Below are 21,935 nucleotides of genomic sequence, written 5' to 3'. Positions count from 1 at the left end.
ATTTAATTATTTATATTATTATTAAAATTTTTTAAATTAATTAAAACGTGTTATTTTTATTAATACGTTTTATAATAAATATTTAAATTAATTAATATATAAAACGATTATTAATATAATATAAAAAAATATAAAATAATTTTAAATTAAATTATTTTAAGATTTATTTTTATTTAATTTTTTAATTAAATAATTATTTTTATAAATTATATAAATTAATTTTAAAAATTACGTAATATTTAAAAATATATATAAAAATATTTTTAATTAAAAATTTAATAAATTAATTAAACGTTTATTTTTAAAAAAATAAAAATAATTATGTAATTAAATTAAAGTTCCGAATTTAATTAAATAAAAAAATTTTATAATTAATATTTTATATATTAATAATATTATAATATATTATACGTATTTTATTATTTATATATACGTATAATATATTATAATATTATTAATATATAAAATATTAATTATAAAATTTTTTTATTAAAATATTAATAACTTAAAAATTAATTTAATTAAAATTAATAATAAAATTTTATTAATTAATTTTATTAAATTATACCCGAAATAATAATTAAAAATTATTTAATTAATTTAAAATGGTTTTTTATTTAAGAATATACCGCGCTATACCTAAAACGGCTAAGTTTAGCCCGTTTTTACAGGGGGTGCCGTTCATAGGGGGTGCCGTTAACAACCCCCCGAACTTACCTAGTATGTACGTACACATGCAAATACTAGGCGATTAATTACTTATTTTATTCTTGTAGGTAGAGGCATCTGCATACAAACAAGCCTTTTCATATAATCCATTAAAGCCTAGGAACATAATATAGCAACGATGTCATATCTCAGGCGTGTCGTTAACCACCTGGAGCCGCCTGGGCGTACTAACAGATTCATACGATGGCGCAAATGACTGTCAAATCGCCAACCTAGGTAATCCCTGCGTGGAAGCATATGTAGGTATTTGAACGGGGTGCATCTTAGATGATTCTTGCTTCTTTAAGAATTGGCTCGGGAGCCGTTGGAGGTCATCAATGCTTTTTAACACCTTCCATCCACTCCTTACCTCCCTTGGTACCTTCATGGGCCTTCCTAAAAAGCTTCCTCTCCCATTCCTCCAGCCCTCTCAAGAATTCTTCGCCGGCACCAACGCCCATATCCTCAGTAGCGCCAGCCTTTCTAGCGTGGAGGGCAATATCAGTAGCCCTCGTGACGAAGGTCTTTCTGAGTATGGCGCATATTTCCCTCTCCTCGAAGACGTCAAGCATGCGAGTTCCGAGACCGTAGAAGTTGTGAGATTGGTCGCGAAGGGGCACAGCACGGGGATCGGCCTTCAGAGCGGACATGACTTCGTTTGACAAGGACGGTGGCAGGTCGAGCGAGACGAACGACTTGGAGTCTTCTTCTGAGCTAGTTGGTTCTCTTCTAGTGAGAGCGAGGGGTTCGGCGAGCCATAGCGGTAGACCAACGGAAGTACCAGCTTTGAGAGGATGTGACGGGTTGTTGTCTAGATAGCCGAGTTCGGGTACGTCGAGCTCGAATTTACAGGGAACTTTCTAACGGAAGAATTGGTTAGTGATGTGGAAGTAATGAAATATGTATCAACAGCTAAAGGATCGACTTACTTCGGCATCGGTAAGTATTGAGTCTATATCGTAATAGGACATGTTATATTAAGGTGTCCTTGGAATTGGACACGAGAGATTTCCACATTCTTACCCGAGTACGCCTTTGAAATGAACGAGGATAAGCAAACGCAAGTCGCGTCTCGTGTGAAAGTGGGATGTTAATTGGAGGACAATATTTATTTGTGGTGGGGGAGAGAGCGCCTTAGAGCAATACTAGGTACTGGTGACAGGTACAGTATCTGATTACTGGGCGTAAGTACTGTGAAAGAATTAGATGCGTTACAAATGTAACTAACGGCGCTAACCGTGTTTACAATCGTAGGTACTACTAGCAAGTACTAGATCAAATGTACTTAGCTCCCCCTCCAAACCAGATACAGCTGAGAAAGCTCGGTCGTAGCTGCATATGTAATAGTTGACATCATCCGTGATTGCGAAATCGTAACATACATGTAATAAAGAGCTGAGGGTATTTTTTCCATGCGGGAGTAACCGAGATATCCATTTATTAAGCATCAACCTTAGCACCTGTAGTTTCGGTTAACTTGCAACTTTGCAATTCCTCCTCATCATAACATCGCAATATCAAAAATATTCAATCGTATCTTGACAACTTCTACCCCGCCTTCGATCCTAAAGGTCTCTTCTCAATTAAGATGGCGACTACACTATTCCGAACTGCCCCAGCTGCCAGAGCGGCTCTACGAGCTGGCTCTGTCAAACCCGGCGCAGCGGCTTTGGCCACTTCCTTCACTCGAGGCAAAGCTACGTTGCCAGACTTGTCTTGTAAGCGATCCGAATCCTAGGTAGTAAGGTCTTCCTTGATTAACTCAATGGTTGCGTAGACGACTATGGCGCTCTCGAACCCTATATCTCCGGCAAAATCATGGAGCTCCACCACAAAGGCCACCACCAAGCTTATGTCAATGGTTTGAATACCGCGCTAGAGACCATCGAAGAAGCTAAGGCTAAGGGGGACTTCTCCCAAGCTGCCGCTGCCGCTCCCCTCCTTAACTTCAACGGCGGTGGACACAAGAACCATACTTTGCTCTGGGAAAACCTAGCTCCTAACAGCAAGGGTGGTGGTGGTGAGCCAGAGGGTGCTCTTAAGTCTGCCATTGACAAAGACTTCGGCTCCTTCGGTACTCTCCAGACGCAAATCAACACTGCCCTAGCCGGCATCCAGGGAAGCGGCTGGGCTTGGCTGGTCAAGGACAAGACTGCCGGAACCTTACAAGTTATCACCAAGCCGAACCAGGACCCCGTCACCGGCAACTTCATCCCACTGCTAGGCATTGACGCCTGGGAGCATGCTTACTACCTTCAATACCAGAACCGCAAGGCCGAATACTTCAAGGCGATCTGGAATGTCATAAACTGGGGTACCGTAGCTCAGAGATTGAGCCAGGCTTAAGTCGCAATAGCTTCGCTTCTGTAAATTAGGCGACAACGAAACGGGTCAAAGGATCAAAGAATTATATCACATGTCGCCCGTTGGTTAATATGAACTAGCTCACATATATCAAATCATCAATCAATATCTGGCAACTTTATCACGAAATACTATTCAGAGAACGCCTCGCTATTTCAGATAGTATCAAATCTAATCACAGGAAGTATTACTGACTAGGTGCCTGGGTAATCTACCTGCGTAGTTACCTACTCACGATGTGCTCTTGTTCCGCTTGTAAGTTTCTGCTCATCTCATACTGCATGCTAAAATTATAGGCTCCTTCCCCGTTGAGTGCAGCAAAAACGACTCCCGATACTTGTTTCGGATAATGTGACATGTATATAATGTAAGTGAAAGGAAGCGTTCCTATTACATGCCGTCATTCTGAACGCGACGCTCGGCTATAATCCGCCCAGCCAGGTCTGCGCACACTGTTCGTCATTGTTAGCATGCTTGTTTCAATTTATAAATAGGGAGAGGGGAAAAGGTTGAAAAGGGGGTTAGTAAAGGGGATGTTACTTACTTTTCTGTATACTAATGCTACCGAGTAATTTGATCACCGAGATATCTTTACCGACGGCCTTGAAGATCCACGTCCGGACTTCTACTGCAGCAAGCGAATCAACGCCTAATTCGGATAGGGTTTGGACCGCATGGATGGCCTCTTTAGGTAGTTGGAGGAGCGTATGCAACCTTTCCATGAACGCCTCTAGGATGACCTGCGCGATGGCGGAAGGCTCCGTCAGTGCCGCTATGCTGTCTTTGAGGGGTTTCCGTTCACCCTCGGTCGCCGTGCTCGACTCTTCTCTATCTTGGAAATTATAATGGCTAAATCGTGGATCTTGATGCCAATGCAAAGGATTCGGGTCGGTGGGATCGAATCTGCGCAAACCGGTGGTGATGTCGATGGGTGGCTCCGGGTTTGATGCTCCTCTAGGACGACCTGCGGCGACGGCTTCGAGGAACATATGGTGGATATCACGCTCCGAGATGGGTGGATATCCCTCGCGCTCTAGACCGGCGTAGAGTTCTTCTTTCTCTCGTAGAAGGAAACCGAGGCCATAAATAACGCCGATATTCAGGACCGACGCGGCTTGACCGCGAGATCGTCGCATACCTGCTAATCCGTTCATGTACATGTTGGCGGCAGCATAGTTGGCTTGACCCGGGTGGCCGCCGATAGCTGCAAAGGATGAAGTCATGATGAAGAATTCTAAATTTGAATCACGGAATGCGATGTCAAGGTTTTGCGACCCAACCGTCTTGGGTCGCATTACTCGCTCCCAAGTATCCAAGTCTATCTGCGCGAAGACACGGTCATCGAGAACCATGGCTCCGTTAACGATTCCGGCAACTGGAGGCATGGACTGCCACAGATTTTCCTTCAACGCTTCCACACTAGCAAGATCTGTAACATCGCACTTGCGTATCTCGATGTTTGCGCTGTAGGCGTCTGATAGCTCCTTGACCCATTTCGGGTCCATTTTCGGGTTTCGACTAGCTAGTACGATATTCTGGGCGCCATGCTCGACGAACAGATAGCACAAACTTTGACCAAGATCTCTTGTCGTCCCGAACAGCACATACGTCCTGTCCGGGCGGAAAACCTTCTTCGACATGACGTGTTCTTTGGTACACATCGCATTTCGGTCAGCTCTCCAATCGATCAAACGGAAAGGCGACGGCGATAATTTGGTATTCAATAGCAGTTCTGGTAGAGAAGAAGTGTCAAATTTGACATGCTTTCGTAAGCTTGTGAGATCCGACTCCAAGGCCTTTGATACAGCCGTTTTCCAGCACGTCTTCCCACAGTAATTACGGGGATTTGCTATGTCGCCGGAATAGTACTTGCAGTTGGCTGGAAGCAAATTCGAAATTTGCCCGGACAGCATTACGTGCTTTGCCGGTTGGAAATCGAAGATGACCGCCCCTTTCGGCGGGAAGAGTTTCTTGATATCTCTCGTCGATGCACGCGCATGTAAAAATTCGGAAGCATGCCCATTGTCCTTCCCAGAAGGTGTTGTGGAATACGAAATGACAGAGCTAAGGTCGTGGACGGATTCTACTACGCATTGGGTGAGCATAGGATCCGAATCAATCAGGATAATTGGTTGTCTAGCAGCTCGATTCGCAATCGTTTCGGCTACTATGTATTGCATCGCGAGAGATATCAAAGGTAGACCAATCTCAGCACTCGGGCTAATAGGATATACTTGCTCACTCGGTAACGAGAGGTACGAAGAATTGTTGGAAGATATCGCCATAACCCCTTCGCCAGTGGAACAGTTGACGCCGAAACATATATAGGCAAGACATGGGCCGCCGGTCCGTTCGCAATCTTCGCTGTCGAGTCTTAGCGCTTCCGCGGAGCTGTAATCTACATAAATCCGGGTTTGATCGGCTGGGTCACCCGAAGGACTAGAACATCCACTCCTGGCCTCGTACCGAATCAGGCCATCCGAGTTGAGATATGAGGTGACTTCGACAGGTTCTCGGAGGGAGTTTGTTGGATGTGAAACTACTCGTCGGAAAGAGTTGACGCTATCGTTTGATTCTTTCAAAGGTAGGACACGGGGGATTAATCGCTGTCCACCCTTGATATGGATCTCACGCTCGTCCGTCCATAGCGCATTGCTCTCGCTCTTCTCAACTCCTCCCATTAGACAGATGAAGTGATCCGCTACGAGATCTCCAGAGCCCTCGATCTCTTCTAGATCAAGCATCTGCAGCACGAGACCTGGAACCTCGGCCGATACTGTGCGCGTGAAACCGAAGGTGGCTGCATTGTCCGGATTCCCTGACAATGCCTGGAAAGTGAGCCAGAGTACCTTCATGTTCGGCCGCAAGAGATCCCGCAGCTGATCCAGCATCCCCTGTGTCATATTTGTCATCAGCGGCTGATCAAGATCTGCTAAAACGATTGCGGCGGTGCAGGCGTTCAGAGCTTTCGACTCGACCTCATCGAACGTGGCTCGTACGGTAAATTGCCGACATTGGCTCAGGAGGCGTTGCTCCAACTGGTGAACTAGTTGGCGACTGGAGGATTCATTACCGCCAATGATAAGCAAGTGATCGGTTATAGCATCGTCTATAGTCCTCGATGGCTGTTTGAGTAGTATTAGTTCTGGGCTACTCAATTGCCGCACCATGATAGAGTAACCGGCAAAATATGATTGATTGCTGTTTTTGGCAACTTGAATGAAGCCGTATGCATCGAGGACGTCGGGCCACTGGGGTGGTGTGGGAGCTCCAGCTCCGTCGTACTGTTCCTTGAGATTTCGCAATAATCGAGACTTCGTTGGACTCTTCGAAGATTGAACTACTATCAAGAAGCCTCCTGGTCTCATGATTTCGCGCAAGTACTTCAGCGTGTGAGGAATATAATTATCCTCAAGCTCGGATGCCGACAGCAAGACGAGATCGTACATTCTTTCTCGTCCCAGCTGATCTTTTAAGTCCTTGGTAAGATCCAATGTCAAAGGAACAATTCTCCGTCTAAGCTCTTCTGCTGGAACCAACTGGCTCCGGCTTGGATACCGCAGCGTCCCGGTGCCGACGGTAAAGGAAGAGAACGCAGAGCCTACGGCATACAAGACATCGGCAAGGAGTTCAGACTCAGACCCAGCTAGACCGAGCATGTCCATTTGAGGGTACCGATGAGCGATCTGCCTCGCGATACGACCAACATGACGGCTAGTACAGGATAAGTGGTGCGTCTCCTCGATCAAGATAGGTAGGACATCGGCCACGAAGTCCGGCTGGTGGCTGTCTAATTCGCGAATCAGGTTCAGACAACCATAAAAATCTGATCCTTGTATAAGAGCGTCGATAGTTTCCTTGGTGTCGATGCGCCAGTAATCCGCACTCACCATCCCTAAAATTTCGGGAAACCAACTTGCCAGTCTTTCATAGAAAGGACTTAGATCTGGTGATGGATCGCTGCTGTCAGCATTATTTCTGACAAAGAACGTAGCAACCCGTGCGCATTCCTCTATGAGAACCGGGTCGACGGTGGTGCTAGATGAAGCATCTCCTTGCACGATCTCGTCAGTTGGATCGATGTCGAAGACGGTGTTGAGATACAGCTCATAGTCGTCTTTTGGCAAGGTGTGAGCCAACGCAGCAACGGTCAGTCCCTCGACTTGTATCTCCATATCCCCATCCTCGTTGAATATGTCCATGTCGACGAAGAATGTGGCCTTGGAATCCGTTGAGGAAGGTTGGATATCGACCATGTGCGTGTCCACAGTTAGGTTGTCCCCCTTACTCGTTGCGAGATTAAATTTTATTCGGTCGATGCATATTGGCAAAAATGATGTCCAAAGGGATCTATAAACATTGTTAGCAAGAAAACTTTCCAATACTTTGTATGATAAATTGTTACTTACTTATCTCCAGGAAACGTATACGTCAAGAATGCGGATTGAAAGCAACTATCAAGCGTAGCAGGACTAATCTGCAGGGTGGTTGAATCCTCCGGGTGCCAGCGCTTCAAGGTCGCGGAACAGTAGTTATAACGGCGTTGAATAGAATTTAAGGCATGGAAAGGACCCGTATATGCCAATCCCGTTTCTTCCATCGTTTTATAGAATGACTCTGGAGTCGCAGGAAATGTCTCCGACTCTGAAGGGCATCTAGGCGGTAATGCATCCAAGGTAGGTTCCCCTAGATGAATTATCAGACGTCCCATCATATTCTTTCTCATAACTGTGGTTCCGTCAGCAGGACAAGATGCTAATGTAAAGTCAGCTTCAACGATCAAGTTTTTATCGTAACCATTGCTCTGCGGCAGTACGGCAAGCGTAAACAAGATCTCGGTGCCTATGGAATCCCGCTCGATGTTTATGCCGCTTAGAATCTGCACATCCTGCAATTCCACCAACGACGCCGACTCTTCCTTCAAGAGACATCGAGCCGCATCAAGTGCCATGATACAATATGCTGAAGCGGGCAGGAGAGCATGGCCTTGGAAGCTATGATGTTCTACCCAAGGTAGCTTATCCAGCTTCAGCAGGTTTCGCCATCGCATTTCATGCTCATTGTCGTCTCTAGTACGAACGCCAAGTAACTCGTGAGGAGGGCTGGTTTTAAAATGGAACTGGCGGGAGATTCGCGACTCTCGATAATGCAATTGGGAGTGATCCCATGGGTAAGTCGGTAGGTCAGCAATGCGGGTGTCGAGGACAGCTGAACTGGATGACTGTTCAATATACTTGCCAATGTTGATTTCTTGTGAGCCATAATGAGACCATAGGAACCCAAGAAAGTCTGAAAACGCCAGGGTGTCATCCTTGGTTCGATTCAGAGGACTCGAATAATGAAGGTCGTGTCCGAGGGATTTGACTGTCTGGGTGAAAGGACCCTTGAGAGCTGGGTGGGGACCAACTTCTAAAGCACAGTCGAACGGACCGTGTTGAGAGATGGCATTCGCGACAGCATCATGGAATCGCACCATGTTAACCATGTTGTCCCTCCAGTACTCAGCGCTCAGCTCTTCGTCTCCGTTCATAGAGCGCCCATGCACGCTAGATACCCAGACTGTTCCGTTACCCAGCTTATCTGGCTCAATGTCGCTAGATTGCAGGGCCTTGACATATTCGACCGCAGGTTTTATCATATGGGGAGAGTGATAGGCCGAATCGACTACGAGTATCCTTGAGAACTTTCTCTCCTTAGTTAGTTCCTCGTGAGCTTTCTGGATCACATCCAGGTCGCCTGAGAGTGTGACACTAGACGGAGAGTTGCTCGCGGCGACATGGAGTCTGCCGTCGAACATTGGTGCCTCGCAAAATCGGAATGCCTCCTTCTCCGAAATTCCTATTGCGAGCATGCCGCCCTTCTGACCTTCGGGGCTGCTAGCGAGGTGTGCCAGGTAGCCACGATAGTACGAGATCAAAATCGCATCTCTCGCCGATAATCTTCCTGCCGCATACGCCGCCGCGATCTCTCCCGATGAATGCCCAACGACGGTATGAAAACTGACGTTTAGGCTCTTTAACAGATCGACTAGCCCTATTTGTATCGCAGTGCAGAGAGGTTGGGATACGGCAGCAATATTGACTAGCGACGCACTCCCCTCTGCTAAGATCTGTCCTTCCAAAGTCCAGTCGGGTGGCTGAGAAGTAGATCTCAAGACTTGGTCGAGGTTACGTATAGTACAGCGATATGTTCTGTTATTGAGGAACAACGACCTAGACATCGTAGCCCATTGGGCACCTTGGCCGGTAAAGATCCCGAGGATCCTGGGTCGCCCACCTATGGTCTTATTCCGGATTCCTGTATTACTAGGCGATGATGACTCGTCCAGTATCTTCCCGAAAGCGTTAAGGACTTGAGACCTCGAATTCGCTGAAACAGCAAGACGGTACGGGAGGGCTGTTCGACGAGAGAATACAGCCCATGCCAGTTTATCATGGTCGACATCTGGATGTTGTAATAAGTATTCTCTATAAGACGAAACGACGGCCCGCAATGATACTTGGGAGGCAGCTGATAGAAGGAGTGGTAGGTAGAGCGAAGGCTTATCGGTTACATCCTGGTGTTGTAGACCTTCGCTCCCTTCCTCTCTTGTACGCTGCCGATAGATAGCATCGTGAATGTGCGGCTCATAGGATTCGATAATAGCGTGGGCGTTAGCACCTCCGAATCCGAATGAATTGATGCTTGCCCTTTTTGGTTGGCCTACGGGAGGCTGCGGCCAAGGAATAAGAGAAGTGGGAATCTCCAGGCGTGTATAGAACGGCTTTACATTAGGATTGATGGAATTGAAATGTAAATTTGGGGGGATCAGTCCGTGCTTCATTGATTGTATGACCTTGAGCAACCCAGCCAAGCCAGCGGCACCCTCGGTATGTCCAAGCACTGTCTTGCAAGACCCGACTAGCATATTATCGGCATTAGCCGTCGGGCTAGCACATGTACTTGGGTCGAAAAAGGCATTGCAAATTGCTTCCGCCTCTCTGGGGTCACCCGCGGGTGTACCGGTACCATGAGCCTCAAAATACTGGCACTGATCCTCGGGGTCTATAGAGTCCAACCCCGTCTTCTTATAAGTCTCCTTAATCAACGAAGACTGAGCCTCGGGATTAGGCAAAGTTATTCCCTTCGTTCGCCCGTCTGAATTAACTCCAGTGTCTCGAATAATTGCCATAATTTCGTCGCCATCTGCCAAGGCCCGAGAAAGGGGCTTGAGGAGTAACGCTGCGACGCCTTCTCCTCGTGCGTAGCCGTCGGCGGAAGCGTCCCACATTCGGCTCTTTCCTGTTGGGCTAAGCATGTGCAGACTGGATTCCACGAGGAATTGTTCCGGCGTTAACATCAAGTTCACGCCCGTAACACAGGCCATAGCGCTCTCGCCAGACCGCAGGCTCAGGATTGCTTGATGGAGAGCCACGAGACTCGAGCTGCAAGCGGTATCTATCGTCATAGACGGGCCCTGAAAGTTGAAGAAATACGAAACCCGGTTCGAAATGATCGAACGTGCATTCCCAGTGGCGTAATACTGACTTGTCGAAAGCTCGTCGCGCTGAGATAGTACGTCATGGTCCGCCGTCATCACACCAGAGAAGACGGATACGTTCTTCCCGTAATATGTGTCTAAGGTATATCCAGCTGACTCCATTGCTTCATAGACGACTTCGAGAACCATGCGTTGTTGGGGGTCGACCGCCTCAGCTTCTTTGGGTGTAATGTTGAACATGCCCGCGTCGAAAACTCGATGGTCCTGTTGTAACCAGTATGCCTTGATGGAATTCGTCGTGCCGTGGTATTCGCCATCGGGATGATAGAATGCTGTAGCATTGAATCTTTCAGGTGGCACTTCTTGGGAGAGGTCGGGGACCTCGCATAGGACTTCCCATAGCTTGGCTAGCGAGGTAGCACCGCCAGCAAAGCGGCAACTACTCCCGACAACTGCGACAGGCTCTGATGAGGGGCGTTTGTACACCATCGCCAGGACGGTTTAACCCAAAATTATTTGTATTATGTAGGAGGTGTTACAATTTGGTGTGCAAGGCGTGCGACCAACTGAGAAAGTGGAGAATAAAGGGGTGGTAAATAACCTGAGCAATCAACAGGATATTCTCGAGTGGATATAAATGTGAGGTCATCTATTATAAACTGTTAGATGGAATAACTGAAAGAGCATAGTTTGACACGGCGAATGGTTTAACAAGAGGGTAGTTGAGCGAAAGGGGGGTGTAGGTGTCGTTGATGATCAAAGGGTCGAAACAGTAGCTTAGAAAGGGGACAAGGAGAATTGACTATGAGGCTGCAACGAGGGCTCTATACGAGAAGTAAACTTGAAAGAGATAGTTATGGGTATGAGATCGAGATCGATATGACCTCGAGATGATAATCAACGACCTCTGGGCTACATGGGCGGTACACCCATTATAATGAAGTAAGTAGGATGGAGACAAACCGAGGAAGATTCTTTGATTCGAAGTTATCTTCAGAAATCCTATGCTAAAATAGAAAGAAGTGGCTCATCTAGGTCAACTAATAAGTTTCGAAAGAGTCGACGGGCCTTATTACCTAGTGTGAGAATTCCTCGTCGTTAAGGTAACGCCCTTGATAAGAGTTGGCAACTTGTAGGAGGTTGTTACCAAGGAGATACGAAGCCATAGCAACTATAATCCTCCGAAACCAATGCTAACATATTTGTTTCGTTATATGGTTTCCTTCGAGGCTTATTAGTCAAATACTTTCGGCCATACTTGCACTGTAGTTAAGTAGAATACGTGTAGACAGGTCATATCCAACTACCTGCCTATTAACACAGCCTCACTTACCCCTATTCAGCCGTATCCATCTACTTGGGTAGTTGACAAAACACGTAACAGAACTAGATAGGTAGCTAAACACGTCCCTTACACTGACTAAAACTGTGTGTAAGTAGTGACTACGATATTATTTTAGAAAATTTCTCTAATCAAGCGTCACGTATCTGCGAGATTTTGATCGATGATAGATTACAACATCGAGTCCACCAGAAAACCTACAACAAAGATGTCTATTATAAGAAATCCCGGCTAGAATGCTCCTCAGGGTTTCCCAGGTCTTAGATTCGTAGCCTTGTTCTTTGTGCAAAAGAGATAGGTAGAATGGAAATACCCGAAGCTAGACTTTATCAGTCAGATATCACTCTACCGTTGGTGGATCAGTATAAACATTATCAATTTATATGGTAAATTGCGATACCGTACTAGCAGAAAAACAAGATGTCGGATACATTCTACTTCTTTCGTAGTACGGCCCTCTCGCCACAGTCCTGGCCCCAGGAGTTTATTCTAGCAGATAATTCTATGTTAATCTATAGTTCTCACCCAGTACCTTACACCGAATAAAGCAAGGCATCCACGCGTACGGGTTTACTTGAGTACCTTATGTCGAAGGAAGAGCTAGACACATCTCACAAGCATATGTTGGTTTCCGTGTGGTTCCTCGAGTCTGCTACCGATGGACCACCCCAATTCGGCTTTAGGTTGAATACGGCCGTCGGTGTTGACTTGAATACCTTCAGGGTATTTACCATATTGGTCAAACGTCATTGAGTAACGTGCATAATACATATCATAGGACTTAGGACATTACCAGTCACGTCGACGTCTAGACATAGTTGTGCGACGAACTTAAATTATGCCATCATGACATTGCTTGATCTGGAATAGAATATCTAAACATATGTGATGGTTGGACTCGACAAGCAAACGATGTGTTTCCTACTCTACGTCGAATACGAAGGTACCAGTCTTGTTAGACCTGTATATAGGTAGGTACCTACAGAAATTCGTTTAATATACGGAGGCTTGCCGTGACGGGATTTGAAAATGGAGGGGAGTTCCATGTGATTTGGAGAAATGATTCAATTCCGAGCACCTCGGAGTTAGCTGTAATTAGTAATTACCGAACCCCTTGCGTTGATTGTTACTCTCGTCTGAACCCAGGAGTAGGGACATACTTAGACACTTACAGCTTGTCATTTCGAGTTCCCTAAGATCCTCTGAAACAGTTGGAAATCTCAACGGTTCCCCGCAATGAAAAAGCAAATACCTACCTACCTAGGTTAGCAAGTGAGGTCACGTTGCAAAAAAAAAAAAAAAAAAAAAAAAAAAAAGAATAAAGGATCAACGTTTGTTTGCTACCTACGGTATCTAATTCTCCATCTACAGTCAGGACCAATCAGGCACCATGGACTACTAGGTTAATCCTGTATGTCTCACTCGAAATTTAGACAATTTGTATGCAGATGGAATTGTCTTAAGGGAGATTGTACACACCGAGGTTACAATTTACAAACAGTGTGACAGCGGACCGTCCCGAAAGATCCCAAGCGCCACCACAAACGTGAATCGTTGGCCATTGATTGACAAGAGAATAACACTAACCTACCGCATATAGCTGACATGGCGCGTCCTTACGAACTCCCAAGAAGTTCTCCAACGAAGTTTGCTACTTTTTCCTTGCCTAGGTGGATGCCTACCTCGGTTCAACCTAGGGTACCTTGATAGATACTTACAGGAGACAAGACGACCACCGTATAATAAACCTCTAACGTTGTCCTCGTATCTAAGTATCTATCGAACAAGTACATTATTGGAGAGGAATCTTCCCAAATATCCCCAAGACTCCTGGCTGTGCCCAACAGTTCTGAGACATGCTACCGCTAACGAGATAAAAATATGTACAGTATGAATATCGCTTCCTCAAGAGAGGTGAATATACCTTTGTTCGTGAACTAACAATCGTCACTGATCACCGGTTCCGAATACCTCGAGATGAATACGCTCTGCCCCAACACCGGCACCAATCAAGTACTTCTCCGAGTCCTTCATGAAAGAATATGGTCCACAGATGTAATACTCAGCCTCGGAGTCTTCAAGGAAGAGGGCAGTGTTGGGATCGACTTTGCTTAGGTCCGTCCTTCCAGCGAAGTGGTAATCGACGCCCTGGACTTCGCCCTGCTGAGGCGAAGTCACGAAAAATGTAGTCTTGATATCATTGTCCACGCCCTTGGCGCACACGCCACGGATGTGATCTTTGAAAGCGCGCGCTTCCGAGCTGTGCACACCGTGGATCCACGAGATACGCCGACGAGAACCGGCGTTCACCAAACTGTTGAGGATCGAGAGCATAGGAGTGATACCGACGCCGGCGGATATGAGCGCGATCGGACTGCTCTTACTTTCTTTCGGGTCTACGAAGAACTCACCCGCCGGCGCCGACAGCTCGAGTACGTCGCCCTCTTTGTAATTGTCGTGCAGCAGGTTGGATATCAGGCCCGGAACGCCGAGCTGCTCGCCCTTCTCCCTCTTCACGCTGATTCGGTAATAGTCGCTCCGCGGCGCTTCGCTTAACGAGTATTGCCTCGGTTGCATGTGGCCCATCTGGGGAACGAACACTTGTAGGCTGATGTACTGGCCTGGCAGAAAGGACGGGAGCGGCTTTTCGTCTTCAGGGATGAGGTAGAAGCTGGTGATCTCGGACGTCTCCGGCACCTTTCGCTGTATTTTGAAGCGGCGCCAGCCCGGCCAGTTCTCGTGAGCCGCGTACAGCTGCTGTTCCCGACTGATGAAGACGTCGGCCAATGCGGCGTAGGCGGCAGTCCAGGCCTCCGCGATTGCCGGGGTGCAAGCGTCGCCTAGAACAGCCGCGACAGCCTCGAGTAGGTGTTTCCCGACGATGTGGTACTGGTCGGGCTTGACCTTGAGGCTCTCGTGCTTGTGCGCGATACGCTCTACCAGCGCCTTCAGCTGGCCGAGATCGTCGACATAGGTAGCGTACGCGAATACGGCAGCAGCCAAGGCTCTTGGCTGGGCTCCGCTCTCTTGGTTTGACATGCTGAATACGTTCTTGAGTTCGGGATGCGCGGAGATCATATTCTTGTAGAAAAGTGTCGTGATCGTCGTGCCATGTTCCTTGAGGACCGGCGCGGTCGCCTTGACGATGGCGATATGCTCCGGCGAAATGGGCGCGGAGACGGCCATGTTGGATAGGTAGGTCTCCGGAAGAAGGGGGTGGGTAAGCAGGCAAGTCCAGGCAAGTCCCTCGGCGAGTAAAGTAGTTGCTTATCCCCTTCGACGAATATTATCGACGAGAAGCACGTTGTTATAAGGTTGTTGACTTTTGATTGCAATAGTAATTAAGTGAATTGGAATAGCTTCCCTCGATGTGGTAGCATCGTCTTTATATACTCCTACCCATCCTGCACACATGCATCTATTCGTCGGACGCAAACATCGCATAAATCCCCGACATGCCATAAATTCATCGTACCACGGCCCTATGGAAGATGCCGAGTCAATGCTTGCGGCTCGTCCGCAGCGACGAAGTATAGAAGCCGTGATGAACCCACGCGGCTCCCCGGCCTTTTTCGTGGATTTCCTATCTCCGCGGTGGGCTAGTCAAAACCACCCAATATCCCCCGATGTTTCGTTAATTGAATCTAGTGCATGGGTAGATATGATGACACAAGTACTAGACGAGAGACCTGGGTTCATATATTCGTATATCGACTCCAATCTTGGCAGCTTGACTGATCTCAGCTTATCCACGGAGACATTTCTGACAAGCATCTCCTCGGATATTCTCATATCCTCGCTGCATTTTTCCAAGAAAAAGTAGCCTGAAACCCGGCATTAGATAGATGCCAGATGCGGCGTAGGAAGGTCCACGTCGTCACTAGTGGGCTATTTTTACGTTGAGTGGTCCATGTCAACCTTTGAACGCCGTAAATACACATTGGCTTGAAAATTTATCACCTCTTAAAACGACCACATTACTCATCGACCACTTTTGAAGCTTGAACAACCCGCTAGTGTGTGCTAGTCCAAAACGCTACCATTTACGTAATTGGCGCTGACTCTGGACTAGATACCCAACTCCCGGAATCACTCATCTCCGGCACCAAGTCATACGATATAGACATGTATCGCATTCTCTAGCCAGTCGTCTATTATGTGTATCCTCTACGGAAAAAATCCCCTTTGACCAGTAGTACATAAGAAATTGGCCAAGCCATGACTCATGTTTTCGAAACGACGGGTACCCTACCCTAGCTACATGCTAGGGGAAAAAAATCCTAATAAGAGAGGCTGTCCCTTTCATCCCATCCACATCCACATCCACATCCACTGCGAGTGTGTAAAACGAAATATATTGCTTCGAGCCATATTCATGCAATCTGGGTAATTCGGCTTACTTCGTAAACTCGCGTGGGAGACGATTCTCCCCTTCTTTATACGGATGGCCAGCTTCTTCTCGCGCCAGGTCGTTCACCCATCTACAGCTCCCCTTAAACCCTCCAACGCCGTTAATACCAGTTTTATTGGCTCCGACATCGAAGAATTTATTTGCGAGGTAGAACCATGACAAGGCGTTGCCAACCGTACCGACTTCGTCGCTGACACCAGTTCTCGCTGCGCGGCTCATCCGATTCCATAGGTCTTCGTCGGTGAATAACTCTATGAGGTGTTGTGCCACGGCCTTATAGTCGCCGGGCTCGACGAGGAAACCATTTTCCTTATCTTTGACTTGGATCGGTATTCCGCCCGCTAGAGTGGCAATCACCGGTCGTCCGGCGTGCAGCGCTTCGGACACTTTCACTTCAAACCCTTCCCGCGTGGACAGCTGCAGCACGACATGTGCTTTTGCGATAAGGGTATTCAGAAGCTGATCATTGGCCTGTAGACGCATGACGCTAATGTCATCTGCGTATTCTGAATAGTGGGTCTCAATCTGATCCATGACGAGGTCGTATATCAAATTCCCGTCAGGATCATCAATGGAGCTATTGCCGGTACTACGACGAGTGAGTTTTTCGTATAAGGAAAATGAGTTTCTTGAGATAACTCACACTATCAACTGAGGGACATCCTCTATCCCTAGTTCTTGGGCGCGCTTACGAAACTCGCCGTACGAGTCAACAACCGTGGGTATTCCTTTCGCAGGGTCAAAGCGAGCGACCTGGATAATGTATTTGGCTAGGTAGGTATGAGTATTAGTATGGTTAATAGAATGTTGGGATTATGACACTTACAATCTGGATATCTCAGCGGAGTCCTAAGAGGGTCCATGTTAATCATCGCATTGTTTAGTGAGTAGATATTGATCAAACTTACATATGTTGAGCATGACATTGCGAATTGTAGTTGGTTCCATAGTAACCGGTGTCCCAGTCGTTTATGTGCTTATTCAAGCCATCGAGCCAATCAGTAGTAGCTGGCAAGTAGGTGACCAACTCGCGGGGCACGTTGGCTGGAACAAATTTAGGTATGGGATGGCTCACGAACATATCCGCATGCCGAATGTTGTTCCATAAGAACGTCCATACTTGATCTTGGGGTGAGCCACTTTGAGCAACCAGGTCACTACGAATTTGGATGTGCGAGCGGTAGATAACAGGCCGATCCGGCGTGACCTCCTTGATGAGTGGGATGAGGCCAGGCATCTGAGGGTCGTCAATCTAATACGATTACGTTAGTTTAGATAGATAGAAATATCCACATATTGACTACGTGTATTGAGAATACGTAGAGAGTTGTGTGTGGGTCTAATAGGGAGAAGACGTGTATTTGGGACAAGGGGCTCAAAGAGATCGACCCCCTGATCCAAATTTCATATACATACCACAACGACGTTGGCGCCTCCTTCCTCGACTGGACGTAACGGTCCGCCTTTAGAGAGCCAATAACGATTGGCATTTTCAGTGATCCAATCGGTAATCGTCTCTTGGTCTTCTGGTGTAATACGTTCGGCTGGGTCGCTGACACCTTGAAGGATATTGTGCATGTTCTTGGTGATTCGGAAGACCCCTGGACGCGGCTTCGGGACTTGAATAACATGTTAACATAAAGTACACGACTAGGATCATTATAGAGATGCTTAAAAGGAGGAGCAAATCGTTGAGCAATATTGCGATTTGACATACCATACCAAGTCAAGTCAACACCTGCGAGACGAGCGAACCGCACCAAGGCATGTCGCATGAGCGCGACTCCGCCACCCTGCGGAGTCGAACTGAAAAAGGCGATTTTGACCTTTTTCTCCTTAAGCTGATTAGCATAATGCATGGTGGAATCCCATGTTGCACTGCTGCATGTCGGTTTGTAGTCGCCGAGCGTTGTCAAGTGCGCTCTAAATCCAGCGTCACTCATAACAGCGCCCCGGAAGCCGACCTGTAGGATAGGGACCAGAGAAGGTCCAAAAACCCTATTGGACTGCGTTAGTAGGGCGAATCTGAATATGAGAATATTTTGGCTTACATGACGCATTTACGCGCCATCGAGTCGGCTTGTTCGTCAACGTTCTTGTCATCCCAAAAGGATGTTTCGGAACTATCAACGTCAAAGTCGATCGGGACGATATCGATTTCCAACCAAAGGCGGGAATTGAGTGTAGGACTCAATTGCATCAGATTGAGGGGAAGCCCGGCACCGACAAACTTGACGAAGTTTTCATGTTCATACTTCTGCACCTGGCTGATTACATAGTCTGCGATGACATCCTGGCCCGCTTTCGAAGAGTCATTGATCTTCAAATGCTCAACCATGTAATCAATGAGATAGGTCTGATCATGAGTCGCAATAGACAAGACCACGGTATCATCATCGCTTGTTACAGCCGATATTCCAAGAAATAGTGGCTTTGAGGATTTAAGTTAGCTAAGTGTTCGGTTTTAGTTTTCAAGATTATGATATGGACATACCGTGAGAGCCCGCGAATAAGGCCCATCTATTACATATTAGCATCTTGCATAGAAAGGCGAGATATTCTGCCTTAGCATAACCTCCGATCAACGGGATATGCTAAGAGAGGTGATCTGGCAGTGGAAAACACCACGATGACGTACTGTGTAAACGAGTCAGTCCCTGTGAGATATAGCATACGACTGGAGAACATCGTAGAAATAGGGAGGTTTTGAAATACTGACCGTTTAGCAGCGAACTCGCTCAGGCGGCGTTTGTGATGAGTAGAAGAGGTTGAGAACCTCCTTCTCCTTTCTAGGATCGGGGCCATTTCTGATTGGGCACCGAACAAAAGTCAATGCTGACAGACTAGTATTTATTGGATAGACAAAGAGCTTATGGACATAAGATAGTACCTAGGTAGGCCCAGAGAGAGTTGATGGCATCTTTTTATCACTTAACCTCCCCCTCGCCTCCGGTCGATACCTTGGGCAGGTATGAATCGTCAGGAGAATTCCTATGGTATGTTGGTGGCTCAGGTAGGCGACGTCCGGGTGGACCGGCGAAGGTGATTTGAAAGGAAGCGGTGAGAGAGAACAGAGCTGAGAGGTTTACTGATTGAAGTTGATAAATCCTATATTATGTGTACTTACAAAGGTAAGGAATTACCTACACACCTACATATATGACAAGTACATATCTGCAATGTGGGATGTTAATTGTATGCATGTATCCATATACGTGAGGTGAGCAGGTACAAGCAGATACATGTACCCAGGTACTCATTCAAGGTTGGGCATCTTCGAATGTTTATTGCATCCCGCGGTGAACCTTGAATTGGTGACTGCCCAGGAATAGTCCTTCTTCCGTATTGCAATTGCCTTCTGCTGCCACAGGGAGAAGGCTTTAGGTTTGGGCACGGGAACAGGGTACCCACGTGTGTACAAACGTGTGGCTCTTACCTCTTTTCATCCCGCGCATTGGATCAAGCATTGATCGAGGCAGTGCGCGGAAGGCGAGCGAAACGCGCGACTTTTTAGTGTAATTCAATCGTATCCCGGTGTCACAGTGACGCATTCGATCCGAGTTGCCGGGGTACAGGGGTATTTGAAGTACTTGCAAATACAACCTTGAAGGGTTTCTAATTGAAAGTTCAACCGACGACGAATATTGAAACGGATTAAACGCTTAACCTTCTTAGTGAAGCTCCAATAGTCAAATAGTATAATAGTAAATAAAACTGGTGGTCAAGTTTAGAATTGAGGCTGAGAGGAATACATACTTACATAACCTACCGACATATTGGGCATGGTTAAACACCCAGGTCCACGGCTCTTACGCACCTGGCTCCTCTGTGATCTGATGTTTTGACGGTTATTAACTCGTTTAGTCTTATGTAAGTTGGTGACTCCGTCAAATTGGCATGATCACAGCGAGATGTGCATCAGTCCATTTTTCGCCCCTGTCGAAAGGCGCGCGGCACCGCACGCTCGTGACGGGAATCCGCATCCGCATCCGCGGCGCACGTTTGTGATGCTGCGAATAAACGAATTCTAATTTCTCACCCGGATTCAAAAAACTTGAATCAACACCAAATCCAACATGGCAGCATGGACACCCCCTTTTATTGGCCATACTGATACTAACATTTTATGCACATACATTCTGGTTCTACATTAGGTACAGAATAGAGTCAAGCCAAGTCGAGTGTGACCAACCTTCTGAATTCTCTAGCTATTCATTCTGCTTCGTTTTTCACTTCACAATACGCATAGGTAGGTATTCATCAGTCCTCGGGTAACATCAGAATGATCTACAATAGCTGAGAGTCCATATCCAATCATAACTCCAGCCAGGCGGGGTGACCTGCTGGATTGGGAATTTATTCCCTTTTCCTCCTAGTCATTCGTTCCCGTCCATCGGTATACGCGCCGAGGTAGAGCCAGGAATCGTATACAGAAAATCCGGGGAAGCTGGAGAAGATGGGGAAGATGGGGAAAAGGTGGGAAGGACGATACCGGTTTGTAGGAACGCCTCCAAACCTGTATCCAAGGTTAAGCCGACATGATGGGAGTATTACTTTACCATGTGAAAATTGAAAACGCTGCCGACGGGCCTTTTCATATGTTCGCGGCCGCCCGCCGATGTCGTCGTAACGGTGTGACCGTCCCCTTCTATTATACTCAACCCACTGACAAGTTTTTCTATAGCTTGAATAAGGTAGCTACCTATTATTGAGGGATTTCGTTTGAGAACGAGCACCGCTTACTCTACCGAAATGGCGTTTTTGCTTTTCACGAGCATGGCACTTTTTACGACCAAGCTGGTGGTACAAGCTGCCGATTGTTTGGACGTAGCTCAGACTGAAATCCCCTCCTGCGCGCAGTCCTGTTTCCTCGAAAATGCGCCCTCGGTTGGATGTGGTGGATTAGACTTTGCTTGTCAGTGTCAAAATGAGGCCAGCCTTTACGCGGCAATAGAACCGTGTGTTGCCTCTGGGTGCTCGGAATCTTCTTTCCAAGCTGTTATCGACGGCGCTTCTTCTGGTGAGTCCATCTCACTTAAGTCTTAACTTCAGTTTTCAATTCTTCTGCGTGTGCCTTGAGACTAAAGTTATGTATCTTAATAGTTTGCAACTGTGCGGCTGCAATCCCTCGTGCTTTGACCGTCGGGAGCTCCTTTGGTTCTTACGTGGGAGCCGCCGCCACGGTCACCGGTTCTGGCACAGTTCCTGCTACCATCGTGGGTACCGTGTCAGGCCTTGTTAGCGGTACTGTTGCTAGCAATCCCACGAGCAACACCATGACGAGCGCATCAGCGACTTCCAGCACTTCTCGAAGTGGCGCTTTGAGTTACCAAAGTGACCTGGGTTCTGGTTCTATTATGAGGATGGCGGTACTGGCAATGCTTTTCAATCTTTTATTTTAAAACGGGTTACTTGGTAAGAAAGTCATTGCATGTGGTCACGAGGAGATTTCGTATTTACACTTGGGGTATTTGCGCAATCACTGGATAGATATAATATTATATACCTACACATGAGCATACTCATTAGCCGCATGATTTATAAGACTACCTAGGTAATGAAGTCTCGAGATGTTCATAATACTCAGTCTCCTTTAATTGTGCCAAAGTTAAGAATAGCAGAATACGTGC

The 21,935-nt window shown here is 46.9% G+C and overlaps 6 protein-coding genes across 6 annotated transcripts; 2 read left to right on the top strand and 4 right to left on the bottom strand.

Annotated features, from left to right (window-relative positions):
* Positions 1 to 744: 744 nt before the first annotated feature.
* On the bottom strand, positions 745 to 1,880 carry F4807DRAFT_447014 (DNA replication complex GINS protein PSF3). The gene is made up of 2 exons (XM_047999851.1): positions 1,638 to 1,880; positions 745 to 1,568 (listed from the first exon to the last, which is right to left on the bottom strand). The coding sequence occupies exons 1-2, from the start codon at positions 1,677 to 1,679 to the stop codon at positions 1,044 to 1,046; spliced, it is 567 nt and encodes a 188-aa protein (XP_047849023.1). The 5' UTR covers positions 1,680 to 1,880; the 3' UTR covers positions 745 to 1,043.
* A 416-nt stretch (positions 1,881 to 2,296) lies between these two features.
* Positions 2,297 to 3,054, top strand: F4807DRAFT_454628 (manganese and iron superoxide dismutase; the record flags this gene model as incomplete). Its single annotated transcript, XM_048000604.1, has 2 exons — positions 2,297 to 2,426; positions 2,486 to 3,054. The coding sequence occupies 2 exons, from the start codon at positions 2,297 to 2,299 to the stop codon at positions 3,052 to 3,054; spliced, it is 699 nt and encodes a 232-aa protein (XP_047849022.1).
* A 204-nt stretch (positions 3,055 to 3,258) lies between these two features.
* F4807DRAFT_471991 (beta-ketoacyl synthase domain-containing protein) lies at positions 3,259 to 11,041 on the bottom strand (the record flags this gene model as incomplete). The annotated part of the gene is made up of 3 exons (XM_048002978.1): positions 3,259 to 3,524; positions 3,617 to 7,422; positions 7,482 to 11,041. 3 exons carry the CDS (start codon positions 11,039 to 11,041, stop codon positions 3,463 to 3,465), a joined length of 7,428 nt encoding a protein of 2,475 aa, XP_047849021.1. The 3' UTR covers positions 3,259 to 3,462.
* A 2,446-nt stretch (positions 11,042 to 13,487) lies between these two features.
* Positions 13,488 to 15,193, bottom strand: F4807DRAFT_331285 (flavohemo protein). The gene has a single exon (XM_047995276.1). The coding sequence runs from the start codon at positions 15,078 to 15,080 to the stop codon at positions 13,842 to 13,844; it is 1,239 nt and encodes a 412-aa protein (XP_047849020.1). The 5' UTR covers positions 15,081 to 15,193; the 3' UTR covers positions 13,488 to 13,841.
* A 1,097-nt stretch (positions 15,194 to 16,290) lies between these two features.
* Positions 16,291 to 19,110, bottom strand: F4807DRAFT_454625 (glycosyltransferase family 4 protein; the record flags this gene model as incomplete). The annotated part of the gene is made up of 8 exons (XM_048000603.1): positions 16,291 to 16,894; positions 16,949 to 17,075; positions 17,132 to 17,154; positions 17,214 to 17,557; positions 17,722 to 17,924; positions 18,023 to 18,303; positions 18,357 to 18,736; positions 19,021 to 19,110. 8 exons carry the CDS (start codon positions 19,108 to 19,110, stop codon positions 16,291 to 16,293), a joined length of 2,052 nt encoding a protein of 683 aa, XP_047849019.1.
* Positions 19,111 to 20,736: 1,626 nt separating this feature from the next.
* F4807DRAFT_331262 (uncharacterized protein) lies at positions 20,737 to 21,887 on the top strand. The gene is made up of 2 exons (XM_047995275.1): positions 20,737 to 21,325; positions 21,409 to 21,887. The coding sequence occupies exons 1-2, from the start codon at positions 21,058 to 21,060 to the stop codon at positions 21,705 to 21,707; spliced, it is 567 nt and encodes a 188-aa protein (XP_047849018.1). The 5' UTR covers positions 20,737 to 21,057; the 3' UTR covers positions 21,708 to 21,887.
* The last annotated feature ends 48 nt before the right edge of the window (positions 21,888 to 21,935 follow it).

This window comes from Annulohypoxylon truncatum (genome assembly GCF_022578515.1).
Source record: "Annulohypoxylon truncatum strain CBS 140777 unplaced genomic scaffold F4807scaffold_56, whole genome shotgun sequence".
Taxonomy (NCBI): Eukaryota; Fungi; Ascomycota; class Sordariomycetes; order Xylariales; family Hypoxylaceae; genus Annulohypoxylon; species Annulohypoxylon truncatum.
The sequence above is the reverse complement of the archived record's forward strand: the minus strand, read 5'-3'. Positions and strand labels throughout refer to the sequence as shown.